The sequence below is a fragment of the Danio rerio genome, chromosome 8 (genome assembly GCF_049306965.1).
Source record: "Danio rerio strain Tuebingen ecotype United States chromosome 8, GRCz12tu, whole genome shotgun sequence".
In the NCBI taxonomy this organism is placed as follows: Eukaryota; Metazoa; Chordata; class Actinopteri; order Cypriniformes; family Danionidae; genus Danio; species Danio rerio.
Window position 1 is genome coordinate 8,926,750 of NC_133183.1, and position 15,502 is coordinate 8,942,251.

At 37.8% G+C, this 15,502-nt stretch overlaps 1 protein-coding gene across 2 annotated transcripts in view; it reads right to left on the reverse strand.

The window, feature by feature from the left end:
* Positions 1-1,233: 1,233 nt before the first annotated feature.
* Positions 1,234-15,502, reverse strand: part of hdac6 (histone deacetylase 6) — a 51,345-nt gene continuing 37,076 nt past the window's right edge. For both annotated transcript variants that reach the window (XM_009303752.3, XM_009303751.4), the window contains exons 23-28: positions 15,185-15,359; positions 10,669-11,027; positions 8,934-9,074; positions 5,715-5,861; positions 2,138-2,266; positions 1,234-1,935 (exon numbers count right to left, since the gene is read on the reverse strand). In XM_009303752.3, the coding sequence (XP_009302027.1) occupies positions 1,867-1,935; positions 2,138-2,266; positions 5,715-5,861; positions 8,934-9,074; positions 10,669-11,027; positions 15,185-15,359 (1,020 nt within the window). In that variant the 3' untranslated portion in view covers positions 1,234-1,866. The remainder of the gene's footprint in view (positions 1,936-2,137; positions 2,267-5,714; positions 5,862-8,933; positions 9,075-10,668; positions 11,028-15,184; positions 15,360-15,502) is intronic.

A 15,502-nucleotide genomic window follows, 5' to 3' on the forward strand; every position in this document is an offset into this window, starting at 1 on the left:
AAGAAAAAAAACATTACAAACATATCTAACACTAAAAAATACACACATACATAGACCTGAATGGTGTGTATATATATATATATATATATATATATATATATATATATATATATATATATATATGCGCACATAAATTTACACTCACTGTCCACTTTATTAGGTACACCTGTCCAACTTCTGGTTAATGCAAATTTCTAATCAGCCAAGCACATGACAGAAACTCAATGCATTTAGACGTGTAGACATGGTCAAGACAATCTGCTGCAGTTCAAACCGAGCATTAGAATGGGGAAGAAAGAGGATTTAAGTGACTTTGAATGTGGCATTGTTGTTTTGCCAGATGGGCTGATCTGAGTATTTCAGAAACTGCTCATCCACTAGGATTTTCACACTATGGGTACAGAGAATGGTCCAAAAAAAGGTTAGAGGAGAATGGCCAGACTGGTTCCAGCTGATAGAAAGGCAACTGTAACTCAAATAAACACCCCTGTCAGCTAAGAACTGGAAACTGACGCTACAATTCCCATAGGCACACCAAAATTGGACAATAGAAGATTTGAGAAATGTTGCCTGGTCTGAGTCTCGATTTTTGCTGTGGCATTTAGATGGTAGGGTCAGAATTTGGCATCAACAACATGGAGCATGGATCCATCCTGCCTTATATCAAGGGTTCAGGCTGCTGGTGGTGGTTTAATGGTGTGGGGATATTTTATTGGCAAACTTTGGGCACATTAGTACCAATTGAGCATTGCATCAACACCACAGCCTACCTGAGTATTGTTGCTGACCATGTCCATCCCTTTATGACCACAGTGTACCCATCTTCTGATGGCTACTTCCAGCAGGACAACGCACCATGTCATAAAGCGTGAATCATCTCAGACTGGTTTCTTGAACATGACAATGAGTTCACTGTACTCAAATGGCCTCCACAGTCACCAGCTCTCAATCCAAGAGCACCTTTGGAATGTGGTGAAACGGAAGACTCGCATCATGGATGTGCAGCTGACAAATCTGCAGCAACTGCGTGATGCTATCATGTCAATATGGACCAAAATCTCTGAGGAATATGTCCAACAGGGGGTCCAACCCAGTGGTAGTAACGTGTACCAAATAAAGTGGCCAGTGAGTGTATATACACACATTCATACTGTATAAACACACATTCAAACTTAAAGCTTGAAATACAATGAAAACACACCAATTTTGTACAAATATGACCATAAAAACATGTAAGAAGACAAAGGTTTTATTAAGATTGCAGTATGTACCGACAGCTACAAAATGAGATTCCAAAAAGTTTGTGTCCGTATGTTTGTGCAAAAATGAACATACAGAAAACATACATAGAAAATAATAATAAACATAATAATAACTTGGTTACACAGTCCTCAAACACTATATTGGGAAATATTGCACTCTGTATTGCTTTACTTTTACCATGGTTTTGTTACATCTCCTTGGCCTGAATTCTTACAATAAAAACTGAAAATCCACAACACTCGAAAATATTAAAACACTACACATTTGGCTGGTGTAAAATTGTAGATTTAACACCACGCTACCGTTCTTCCACAACATCCCTTCATATACTGACTTTGAAAAAAACTACTATGATAATTTTCAGAGAGTGCACTTAAAAAACAAAAACACCTTTTAAGATCAATACCATTAATATAAGCTGTATTGTGCCTAACACCCACACACTTGGCACAATGAGAATTTATAAACATACAAGTCAGGAAGGAAGACTGAATAAACTGAAAAGTCTCCTACAACTCAGTTTGGTCTTACTTTCATTGCATCCACAATCAGCCATGCAAAAAAAAAGCAACCATCTCCCAGCATACACTTCTCTCTGCTGGTTTAGTTGAAAGGATGAATCCCCTCTCCAAACTTCACAAGATGAGCAGCATTTTTGGCTTCATGCAGAACCTGTGTGTGCAGAGAAAGAGAGAGACACACAATGGCAGGGCTGATTGTTCATGTGTTCTGAAAATGTGCATGTAAAAATCACAAAATACAACATTCATATTGCATTACTCATACGACGACAACTCAGTGATGCTTTACAATAACAGTACTAGAACCAATAATAATAGTAAATTACAAGTTCCTGATCGGGCCACACACACACCTTGTTATGGACGTATGATTCACAAGCGTAACACCACACAGAAAGGTCAGCAAAGCTAAGCACAACAGGATGCCCAGACTCCTGCCCGTGGGTCACCATGTGCTGGTTCACATAACGCCCGCAAAGCACCTAAAAAAAAAAAAAAAAAGGGAGAGAAACACCTTATAAAATGATAACACACTTCATCTGTGAAGAAGATGGCGCACTTGACACTATGTTGGATTAGTTAAGAGTCCCCACACTTCAGAATCTCAGCATTAGCAGTAGATAATCCATTTTTATCCTCTAGCTATTGTTATAGGTAGAGTGAACTTTTTCTGTCATACGTTTTTTGGCCTGTTATATTTTAGGGAAGTTTGCAGTTTTAGATGCAGCCACATTTTTTGCACATCTGTGCTGTTAATTGTTCCTTTTTTTTGTCAATTTTGAGTACACAGCATTTATTGCTGAATTATGTGTTTGTGAAAATGCTCATACACAAATTTTAGTCAGTCTTTACAGGATTTTGAGTCAAATAGTTCTTTAGATGAAAAATAAGAACAAATATTGTACACAAATGTGCATTTTCAACAGGAAATCGAGGCAAATAATGCCACAATTTTTGATAAAATGACTGATTTTATGACCACTTTAAGCCATAAATATATAGTAACTCTTATGTACTGTTCAAATGTACTACCCTTTGTTTTTTTGGTGGCTGTTTTTGCACCATTGACTTCCATCATAATAACATTTTTCGATTGCAAAGCCATGAAAGCACATAATCATGCATCTTTGATTGTTGCTGGATTTCCCTGTTGGGAAGAGGTCAAATTTGTAATTTATTGGCCCAGAGTGTTTTATTGAATTTTAAAAAGTTTTAAAACATTCTCTCAAAATATATGTTAAAATAAGATTTGTGTCCAAAAATTTCATTTGCTGAAACAGGTCTTTGTTTGGCCACAACTTTTTCTAAGAAAACAACAACCATCCAACAGAACACATATGTTAAAAAAAATAAATAAATAAATAGACCCTACAAAATCCTTGAGGGACTGGTTACTGTTAGTTTAATAAAGTCTAAACTTTATTGGTACTCTTTAAAGATGCAGTACCTGCTTGTTAAGTAGTGACGTGTTTGTGATGTATGTAATATTGTTTCCGGGTCCAAGCCGCCACTGATTTGAGTTGAGAAATTATTCGTTTATGATCACTTTTAATTCATATCACACATTAAAGTTAATTTTATATAAAGTCAGTGTACACAACAATCTCTAAGCTTGCTGCATAACAAATACCAAAATTTTAACAATTTATAAAAAATTAATCACTTTATGGCCATCGGATATTAGACATGGACATATATATTGCGATCGTGTTTTACGAAAGTATTAAATCGCTTTGTAAACGTTTATAATTACCATTTCATGAGTCTCCCCATACAGTTGAATAGAGCGCTTGGACCCGGAAGCCGCTTCGCGTGACGTCACACTTAACAAGTGGATATAAGTTTGACACCCAGTGGTTGAGCTAGGTATTGCACTCCTGGATCAAAACAAACGCAAGTGCTGGTTGCCAGATTGAGGACAGGAGCAAGTGATTTAAATTGTGTTATAAATAAAAAGCAACGGTACGGGATAGAAGGAATATTCTCCATATTAAAAGCAGTTTTTGTTCTAACCAACACCTCGAATTGATATTAAAAAAAGCTTCTATTTCTCACAGGTGAATAACAAAAAACTGACAATGATCACCTCAGGTATACCACATGTGCTTTAGGCCCAATCCCAATTGTATTTTTGTAACCCTACCCCTTCCCCTTGGCCCTTGAAACAGAGTGTGAAGAGGAAGGGCTTCAAAATTTACCCCTAAGAAATGAGACAGCACTACAGCATCTGCACACGTCATCTTATGTCATCGCGATCTCTTGCTTTATATGAGATTGATGATCGCCACTGCTGCTGTTATTGAAGTTGTGCTATGTTTTTGGGATTTATTTTCAGGATATCACCGAAGGCAACGATATCATGTTATTGTAATGATATAATGTGGCAATAAGATTGTTACTGTACTGTGCATTATGTAAAAACACAAAAATAAAATTAAAAATGGTAAAAATACCCTGTAAAAATAGGGTATTTGTGGGTCATTGAGTGACAATGTTGTGGGACTGCTGTACAGGAGTTATTATTAGGGATTATAGATAGCAAAATGTAGCGGTTTTTATTTGAGCTTTTTTTATGCATGACAGTAAAACACGAATGCGGTTATGAATATATTAAAATATATGCTCGTTTGTTGTAAAAATTCATAATAATGACAAAAAAAATACTAATTTGTGCATCTCCTTACTTCTGTGTGCAGCCATGCTGCCGCTGTAGCTGGTGCATTCTGGGAAATTTTCTTACCCCTTGGTTTAGAGTGTGGTCCTAAAAAATATCTGTTTCAAGGGGTATCTACTCCTTCCCCTTAGCTCTACGCCTTCAAGCTGAAGAGAATTGGGACACCCCTACCCCTTCCCATAAACGTGCAACACAAGCGGTGGGGGAAAGGGGAAGTGCTAAGGCACAGGTGTCAAACTCAGATCCAAAAGGGTCGCAGCTCTGCATAGTTTAGTTCCAACCCTAATTAAACACACCTGATCAAACTAATTGAGTCCTTCAGGCTTGTTTGAAACCTACAGGTAAGTGTGTTGGAGCAGGGTTGGAACTAAACTGTGCAGGGTTTCAGCCCTCCAGGAATTGAGTTTGACACCCCTGCGCTAAGGGGTAGAATTGGGATTGGTCCTTATTCAGTTTTAAATGCCAACAATGTGAGTTTGAAGGACATTTATTGCCATACTAATAAAAGCAGCAGCAGATACTTCAACTCAGATCTTGAAAACATAAACCATTTGAAATTTTAATATTTTTAATAATGTTAAAAGATGTTTAATGTGTAATAAATAGATTATGAAACTTACCATTTCATGAGTGAATGCATATTTTGTGCATCTGAATGGCTGTATTTAAATTTCTGTTACGTTTCGTCAGGTACAAACAGCCAAATTGCTTATCACTGCGTATCTAGTCACGAAGCATGTAGTTAGGACACGGGGTTACAATGTAACCTGCTCACCTAATGGTTACGTTTGTGATATTTATATCATTTGCTAATTAATAACCTCATGTGGAACTCTGAATCTGCGTCTCATTTCGGAGTCTGTTGCCGTCCACCAGAGGTTACATTTTGGTCAGGGATGCATGGTTTGAGAGCCTTTCTGACTGAATGAATGAATGAATATGTGTTTATTTCAACAAGGAAACTCGGGATGCTGAAATATAATTGGCTAAAAGTGGCAGTGGGCAGGTTAAAATGACCAAAACAAAGACAGACATGGAAAACACATTTTCAAACCAGAATATCTGACTTCAGCATTGTTTTTTAGATAAAAAAAATATATTCTCTCAGCATGTTTCCTAATTATCTGCAAACATATTATGGTATTGTTATGCTTTAGAAGAGTCAAAAATGCACATAGAGCAACTTTAGGACCCCTGCATGAATGCATGTTCGATAAGTCTACATGTTGCTCTGCCTGTGATTTTGAGCCTGTCACCTTATAGCAGAAGAGGCAGATCCAGTTTTCCGCTTCACCTCCACACTCTTCACACGGCTGAAAGACATCAATCCCTCCTGCAGGCACCGGTCGCACTGACTCCAAGTGTGGGCACCATGGCAACGGATCCACCACATACATAGTGTCCTAGCAACAAGAGCCACACTACTTGATCAGCACTCAAATTCACATTAACAATATTGTCGCCCAGAGTAAAACCAAATCATACGAGACAGAGGAAGAGGAAATCTACCACACTGATGCTAAAAAACAAGTTACACATTTACCCCAAAATAAAAGGAAATTATTAAATGACATTCAAAATGCGAACATCCTCAGCAAAGGAAAACATTTTACTGTAATTAAAAGGTTATAAGAAAAAGAATCAATAACAAGTGATAACCAATTAGAACCACGTAATTATTAAATACAATGACTAAAACATAACATGACACAAACCAACATTACTGAGTAAACTCGGAGCACTTCTTATCTACTTAAGCTTTTTTTACCACTGGTTCTTTATCACTGTTGTTTTCACATCTGGAAATTTACATATGAACAGCGTGCTTACTGAGAGGGTGGATCACGATAGCTGTAATGAGGCGATACAGGAGAATTTTGTGCCATTAAATATTTCTTAAACGATTTTTTAAACCTCATTTAACTTGCTACAAAGCACGCAATGTCTGATAGCAATTCAATCCATGTTTTCTTTCTTCTATACATTACAGTCCGTTGCTTGGCATTCGTTTTTAAAAATGAAAACGAATACAAAAAAATGTCCTTTTAATGCATGCCTGGTGTTAAACAGACACAATCATTACAGACTAATTTAATTGTGATTTAAATTTAAATTGGAAGTTTGATCCAAACACAATACTTCTGTTTTTTGTCAAATTTAAAACCATTTTATTATTCTGTACCCACTTTACCACTAATTGTAACTCCTCATTTAAATCATCAGATAATTTTTCAATTGATGCCGCTGGTAGATATAATGTTGTATCATTTGCATACATAACTGCCCTTGCATGCTTTAAAACCTAAAAATAAAGATCATTGGTAAAAATAGAAAATAACAATGGTCCTAAACAACTTCCTTGAGGTACACCAAATTGCAATACACATTGCCTCCTACTAGTCAGATAACTGGGTTGTGCAGTTTAATTCACAGAATTTCTACACAGTATGTTGTATACTGTATAAGCGCAAACTTTTTTTGGTCACATCCATAACGCATGCTTATTTCCTCATTTAAAATCTAAAATATGTTTACCGATTGATATTTTTATGATGCCATATCTCTGTGGTTAGTGGTTTTGGAAATACTGCAAATGTCACATCTGTAACGCTGGAATTGCTCAACATATATAATTACATATATCATTACTCAACTTAAAACGTTAAAAAAAAAAAAAAAATCTGAATCCATATTTAATAAACCTTTCTTTCTTTTATTTATTATGATAGAACTATATATTGACCGGAAACAAATTTGGACAGAGAGAGAGGAAAGGGATTGGGAAAGTTCTGAAAACCGGGACGCCCACAACACAGTTGCACTATATCAGCACACTGCCCACTAGGGCTATAAGCACTGACAATGGGCTATTTGCACACAAACCTAATTTAATTTTCAGTCAGTCAACCCAAGAGCTTCCTGTAAACTGTCGCACCATTACAAAAATCGCCACGTTTAAGATCTGATTTCTTTAAAAAAAAACAGTGATCTTAAGGAGTGGATCTTGTTTTGTTTATTGAAAGGAAATTGTAAAGATGCTGTGATCACTCAAGGCACTGCATTAAATTAAAATTGTCCCTGCCATGTCTTTAAAATATGGAAATATTACCCCAGTATTTTCAATGGAGTTTCTGTGCTAGCCTGCTGCTACTGACGGCGCTAGCGTTGAGATGGTCTTTTATCCCATTTTACACTTAAACAACATGACGTCAATGAATGTTTAAGTTTATTTAACCTCTTAAACCCAAGTGCTATTTTGGGATTTCTGCCTATATTTTGCCTACAATGAATGTTTAAGTTTATTTAACCTCTTAAACCCAAGTGCTATTTTGGGATTTCTGCCTATATTTTGCCTACCCAAATTTAAAAGCTTCCCAAATCCACATATAGAGGTGTAAATGCAAAAAATTTGGTATCATTTTAAAGAAAACCCTTTGAATTTTCATAAAACATTATTGAAAGTGTTTAAAATAACTGTATATATTGTCTGTGTTATAATAAACACCTAAACAAAAGAAGCGCTTTTTGTATTTTTTTTTTATAAACTCAAATTTGAAAGTGTATCTTTTTAGGTTCTGTGTGGTCTAGCGTGCTGTAATTAATTTTGGTGGTTCCTGCACATGTCTGTAATCATAGACAAAGAGAAAAATGTCTCCACCATAATCTATGCAAAAGTTATTGTATTCCAACTGATGAGATGTGCTGTACAAGCCACAGGGACCGATCATTGTTTTCATATTTCACTATTCTTTTGTTTGATCAAACATAATTCACTGTGTTTGGACCACATCAGATATATAAAAGGATTACTCATGCACATCACCTCAAAAACAGAGGAGAATGGCCCTGAAGCGCACAGCATAAGGTAAGAGATGACAGCTGTCTGTGCTATCTGGGGCTGCTTAGTGATCATAAATGTATTGTTTTCACTTCTGCGCCATGGAAACACCGCGATTCATTCCACAACTGTTTGATATGTGAATATAATTCAGTAAAAAGAATGCTAGAACCGTATGAGCACCGGCAAGAGCTTCCATTTGAGCTTTAACTTGTACATGTGTCATATATGAACCATATAAAAAATATGAAAACGAACAAATGTTCAAAACCCAGCTCGGTTATCCATAATACTGTGTATTTAAGTGTAAATAACTTTTGTACAGTAGTATAAAAACCAAAGTGATGCATATGTGCATAAAATATAGCTTCTACACTTTCAAACAAAACCCCTTAAGGGGGTCTGGTGCAATGTTAGCCCTTTAAATCTTAGAGCGAATGTCGATGACGTTTGCTGGAATAGGTCAATTGAGAGGCAAATTGATAGTACTTAAATTACACCATCGATGCTGTAAAAGAAAGCTTACTGAATTGAAAACAGTAACATAAATCTTTCACCAGAAGGTGATCATTCGCTGAAAACACTAGCTGTGCATTCAGAACAAATTGAACTTCAATCCATGACTGTAACAGCTTACCACATCGGTGGCTTGTGCTCCAAAGACGCGCTCTAAGACTGACTGCACAGTGTTTCCTCCAGCAGCCTCCAGAACTAAACTCTCCTGATCCTTCACGGCTGATGAATCACAGGTGACCACAGGCTCTGAGATCGAACGGTTCTGTTAAACAGAGCATGTTTAATTCGTCAATACATTACATGTCAATTAACTTCAAATGGCATTAGATCAGGGATGTGAACACTTGGTCCTGGAGGCCCGGTGTCTTGCAGAGTTTAACTCCAATCCTAATCAAATGCACCTGCTTCATAGATTTCTCCTGACACTGATTAGCATGTTCAGGTGTGTTTAATTAGTGTTGGAGAAAAACTCTCCAATACTGAAGCTGCGTCTCAAATAGCACACTATACACTTTGCACTCATGCACTTACACACTCAACAGCATAGTATATGTATGTAGTGTTGTACCAAATGGCACACTAATGTATTTTTATAAAGCGGAAATTCAAACCGTTTCCCTGATGACGTTTGACCGTTGCCAAATTAGTAAAATAAATGACCAAACTATCAAATAATACCTGCCATGAGTATAACCGCATTTACCATCGGGAGGCGCTATAATCACTCTCGTAGGAGAATTTTGCTTTCACAATCAAAAATAAATAAAGTACATGTGCGCCTGATAGATCCGCCTCTTTAGCTACGTGAGCAAAACTGCGGTCGTTGAGTGCGTGAAGTGTCCATCATTACTCTTCATTTTAGCGGCTGAATGAGTGCATCATCCGAGTAATTAAAGTGCACTTATTATTTTTAGAGTTTTCAGTGTGAACACACTACTTGCACTATTTATACTGCAAAATGGCGTAGAATAGTGCATAAGTATGCGATTTGGGACGCAGCTTGAGTTTGACAGTCAGACAGCTGCTCCTGGACTTAAATATTTGCAGCCTAAAATGACAGATTTTTTGACAGCTGAAGTGCTTTGAAATGAGCATTTTTGTTTGATGAGACTGGGAAATACAGTAGAGTAGCTACTCCTTTTTTCAAAAGCAGCCAGTAGCATTTAGTTTTTTATCACAGCTCTGCCAGTGAGAGTGGTTAAGCTCATATGCGTCAAAAGAAAAACAAATGAAAATCGTCTTGAAGGGGGCGGGGCATGTCAGATACTAGAGAGCATTTAATTGGTCAGAAGATCTGATGAAAAACTGCGTCAGGCTGCGAAATCACATACTTCCATACTATTTACTATGCTAAAGACAGTACATGAGCCGAGTAGTTTGTCCAAATATATTTCTTTTCGGCTTAGTCCCTTTATTAATCAGGGGTCGCCACAGCGGAATGAACCCCCAACTTATCCAGCTTGTGTTTTACGCAGCAAATTCCCTTCCAGCCGCAACCCATCACTGGGAAACACCCATACACTCTCATTCACACACATAAACTACAGACAATTTAGCTTACCCAATTCACCTATAGCGCATGTCTTTGGATTGTGGGGGAAACCGGAGCACCCGGGGGGAAAACTTATGCCAACATGGGGAGAACATGCAAACTCCACACAGAAATGCCGACTGACCCAGCCAGGACTAGAACTAGCGACCTTCTTTCTGTGATGTGACAGTGTTAACCAATGAGTCACCATGCCGCCCCATAAATACAAATGCAATCATAAAAAAAAATTAATATTCAATAATTAAAAATATATATATATCAAAATCCATTGCACTCCTGGAGGGACTGATTAAAGATTGCTTACAGGTGTCTCTGCTTTTACATCTGTGTCGTCTCCAGCTCCGGCTTTCTCAGGGTTGAGTTTTAGGGGTGATTCTGACTCCAGGCCTGCTGAAACTCTGTGTGTGTTGGGTTTCACCTTCCGCCTGGCTCCTCCAACAGCGACTGACTCTGGGCTGGTGTTAGATGAGGTGCTGGTGTTGAGATTCAGAGAAAGCAGATCCGCAGTGAGCTCATCGAAGCCGGATTGGTCGGGACGATGTGTTGCCTGTCCGGGACTCTGAGAAGGGGTGGATTGGCGAGGAGACTTCTTACCCTTCCCCCCCGGTGTACATTTGCCTTTTGGTTTAGGTGAAGGTAGAGACAAACGAAGAGATTCTGGAACTGATTTCAACATGCAAACAAAAGCAGGTTGTGTTAAAATAATAATCCATTTCCTTAAGGGATAGTTCACCCAAAAATTAACATTCTGTCATGATTTACGCTGCAAAAAAGGTTTTCTAACTCCAAATATCTAGGCATTCTTAAATCAAGAAGTGTTTTCAAGACAAAGCAAAAAAAATTGTCTTTTTGTTTTTTAGAAATAATATGTCAAAATTTAGTGAGTTTTGACTTAAAGCAAGCAAATAATCTGCCAAAGCTGTAAGATAAATAATCCAGTTTTTCTGTTTAACATGACATTATTTTGCTTACCCCATTGGCAGATTAGTTTGCTTGTTTTAAGGAAAAACTCACTTAATTTTGACACATTATGTCTTAAAACAAGACTAAATGTTTTGATTTAAGGTTTTTTAGATATTTGGACTAGAAACAAATTATAAACATTTATACTCATCCTTCATGTGTTCCAAATACAGTTTGTGTTTCTTTCTTCTATTGAACATAATTAAAGATATACTATAGAATGCTCGAAAAAAGCAACCAATGACTTCCATAGTATTTTTTATTTCTACTATGGATGTCGATTAGTGTTGTGACGATCCTGCAATTTCGGTGCCAAACGGTTAAAAAACAAATAATCAGTGTTGCCAGCTATTTTTAATGAAAAGGCGCTAATCTCTGCTGGAAACGTCGATAAATGTCGCTAGATTATGCCATACAAAAATCTGCATATTACTGATGTCATGGCGATTAGATCCTTGTGTAAATTCCAGTGTGTAGACTAGCTGTCTGTACCAGCGAGTACAGCATGTAGTCTTTGAGCTTTATGCATTAATTTATGAGAAAGACTTGGCACTCTCTATTGTGTATGAAGTGCAACTTCATTAATATGCATGATAGCTTCGAAGACTTGTTTTTACCAGTTACAGTGTTCAGATGGCAGAGAGACACCAGGTTGTGTTGCCAATTGTAATTAAAACGAGTGGAAGAACTGTTTGGAGACACAGGTCGTCAGTGTTGCGTTTATAAATGTGCTGCAACAGGTTTTGTTTTCATTTTCCTGCTATGAGAGCGCAGCTGGACTCACGTGTGGATTACAGTGGTGTGCTAACACGCGACAAAAATATGTTTGTAAGGAACATTTTTTACCCGAGAGCTTTTCACATCTGGAAATGGTGAAAATGGATTTGCCACTCATCTTCTTTTAAAAAAGACGAGGCTCCAGTTGGCGTTGATTGTGCTGTCTCTACAGATTTGGTAAGTGTGTGATCAGTGTGCTTTGTTTGTTTATTCAGATAACAAAGTTAGTTTCGTCAGCAGCACTCTTTCAGTTTTTAAAGACATACCTTAGTCAAAATTATTTAGTTATTCATTTTACAGTACGTTAATATCACTACAATATAATGGACTGAAAGATGTGCTTTAAATGCTGCTCTCTGAATGTAAACATGTAAACACCGCAATCAAACTATTACCATTGTGTAGGATTTTCGCTACATTTTGTGAAAGGATAGTCTATACACATTGCAGTTAAAGTCGACAAATTAATAATTTGTCAAATAATTAGATTACTGATGTCCATGTAAACACACTGTCTTTCTTTCCTGCGTCTGTGTGTTATATTGCCTCTGTGAAAATCAGTGCGTGCTTGAATGGAAACTCCCATTTTCATGCAAATCCTTCCCTCTTTTGACACTCCCACCTAAACAGAGCTGGACTCACCCACTTTCCTGACTTTTTTTAAACTAGAGGTGTGAAAACACCCTGCTGAGACGGGGGTTTCATGACCCTTAAAACACTGCTGATTGGCCATTGTTTTCACGTGTTCAACAGAAATGACTGTGATTGGCCATGAAGGTCATCAGTTCACCATTCTTCACCCCGAGCAGGAAATGGAGGTTTTTAAATTTCAGTACCGATTTGTACCAATATCAATATCGTGAGAACACTAATGTTGATAACTGCATTTCACAGCATTCTTCAGAATATCTTGTTTTGTGTTCAACAGAGGAAAGAAATTCATAAAAGTTTAGAACCACTTTAAGGGTCAATCACACCGAACACACTTTTTACATTGAGAGGCCCATCTTTTGAATGGTTTACTGATGCAGGGCTCGAAATTGCGACCATTTTGGTCGCATATGCGCCCGAAATTTTATCTATGCGACCTTAAAATATATTTGGGAGCATTTCTGCGAGTGCTTAAAATTGTTATGTGCGACCAGTTTTTACTGTAAAATTATCACCACATGCACGGATTCGGGAGACATTCACGCAGAATGCATCTCTGCACTTGCAACACGAAACGCAGCGCTCGGGAATGGTTTAAAACAGTTGTCATGTCAACTTGCTGCAGTAAACAAATCCAAGTCCGTAATGCGTGCCCCGCCTTCACGCTCTTCTTATTGGGCCACTGCTCTAGCACTGAACGCGAATAATTGGTTAATATCAGCTGTCAATCACTCAGTGAGCGCTTCTGGCTTGGGATGACAGAGAGAGAGCTGCTACCGCTAAAATTTGTAAAGTGCTGAAGAGGAGAATGAAGATAACACTGACAGATTTTGTTTTAGAAACCATGACATCTAAAGTAATAAATACTGAAACATCTTAGTAGTGATCATGTGCTAAATGTTAATCCACTATCTACACTTTTCCAAGAGTAGAAGACTTCCATTGGCTTCAAGTCCGCTATAAAAAGTCTGTGGGATGGAGTTTTCAGGTAACTGTTTGCCACATCTAGCACGAGAGCTTCTGTTTAATCCTTCATATAATCGCCAGATGCTGTCCGCCATGCAAGGGGCAGCTATATGTCAAATTGAACACCACGTACACTATCGCGAACGGGCTTGCATTGAGTAAACTAATATCGCTTCTCATAAAAATAAACCGGTATTGCTATTAACATGTATGCATATAATAAGCTACAATATGTGTCAAAAGCATTAGAGCAATATCAGACCGCACTTGTGAGAACAGCACAGTTATATCGTTAACAGATTCATTTAAGTGTGTGCAGGGCCGGTGAGCGCTCCGTGTATCTTTTGCTCACTCAGTTCTGTTATAAAAATCTATTTTCTTGTGATAACGGGATTTCGTTGAGACATATTTTCCTCACGCTTGCATTTATATATATATAATTTTTTTGCTTGTTAGTTTGATTAGTGTTGATTTCAAATACAATAAATATGTTTGTATAAAACTTGTAGTAACGGTGCTCATAATTGGTGGGTGCGACTAAATTTTGGCTGATGCGCCTAAATTTTTAAAGTTAGGAGCACCGGTGCTACCAAGCAAAAAGGTTAATTTCGAGCCCTGTGATGGCCAGAAGCTTTTTGCATTCTGCTTATGCGCTCTGTGCGCCTCGCATTTTAACCGCCTGCTGTGCCCTTCTGTTTTGCCGTTGCGCGCTTCCAGATGAAAAAACATTCATTGGCCAAATAATTCGATTACTGATGTCCATGTAAACACACTGTCTTTCTCTCCTGCGTCTGAGTGTTGTATTGCCTCTGTAAAAATCAGTGCGTGCTTGAACGGAAACTCCCCTTTTCATACAAATCCTTCCCTCTTTTGACACTCCCACCAAACAGAGCTAGACTCACCCACTTTCCTGACTTTTTTCAAACTAGGTATGAAAACACCCTGCTGAGACGGGGGATTCATGGCCCTTTAAACACAATGAAAAGTGGAAAAAGCTTGTTATGTCACTCGCGTCTTTTTTACTCCCCAATCAAATGAAAGAAGAGGCGGAGTTTCCACTGAGGTGACAGCAGTGTTTGTGTTGTCAAGACAAATACGCTTTTGAATAGGAAGGAGATAATAGCGGTCGCTGTGTTCAGGTTATCTGGTGCTGTATGACTTTACAAATCTTGAATATCACAATATTAATAAATATTACAATTATAACAATATCAACAGGAGCACTCGCGCACAATACACAGCTGATTCAGTCACTGCATAGTGACATAAAAAAACACACTGCACTTCTTTTTGTCTTGTCAACAATGTTTGGCAACATTTTTAGAACGTAAAAGTGCATTTGGTGTGATCGGCCCCTTAGGGTGTGGTGAGGAGATGGTGAGGACATTTTAATTTTTGAGTGAACTGTCCCTTTAAAGTTCAATCTGAGTATACTTTCTTTCATTCTGAGATTGCAAACTCACTGTTGACTCTAAGAGAGCTCCAGAAGGGGGCGTGAGCACGCAGGACATTATTAATACTGACAGTGGCGCTGGTCTTCAGAGGGGTCAGGTGGTCTAGAGAAGGCGGAGAGTCTCCCAACAACATACTGGTGCACATGGACATGGACTCCGAGATGGAAGTGAGGTTATAACCACCCTATTATGAAAAGAGTTAAATAACAAATCAGATCCAAGAAATTCTACTTACTGGACATTTGTAGTTTAGAATATACCACAGCCAAAATAAATGATACTAGCATTTTTGCATCATCTCATCTGAGATCATTGCAATCCTATTAT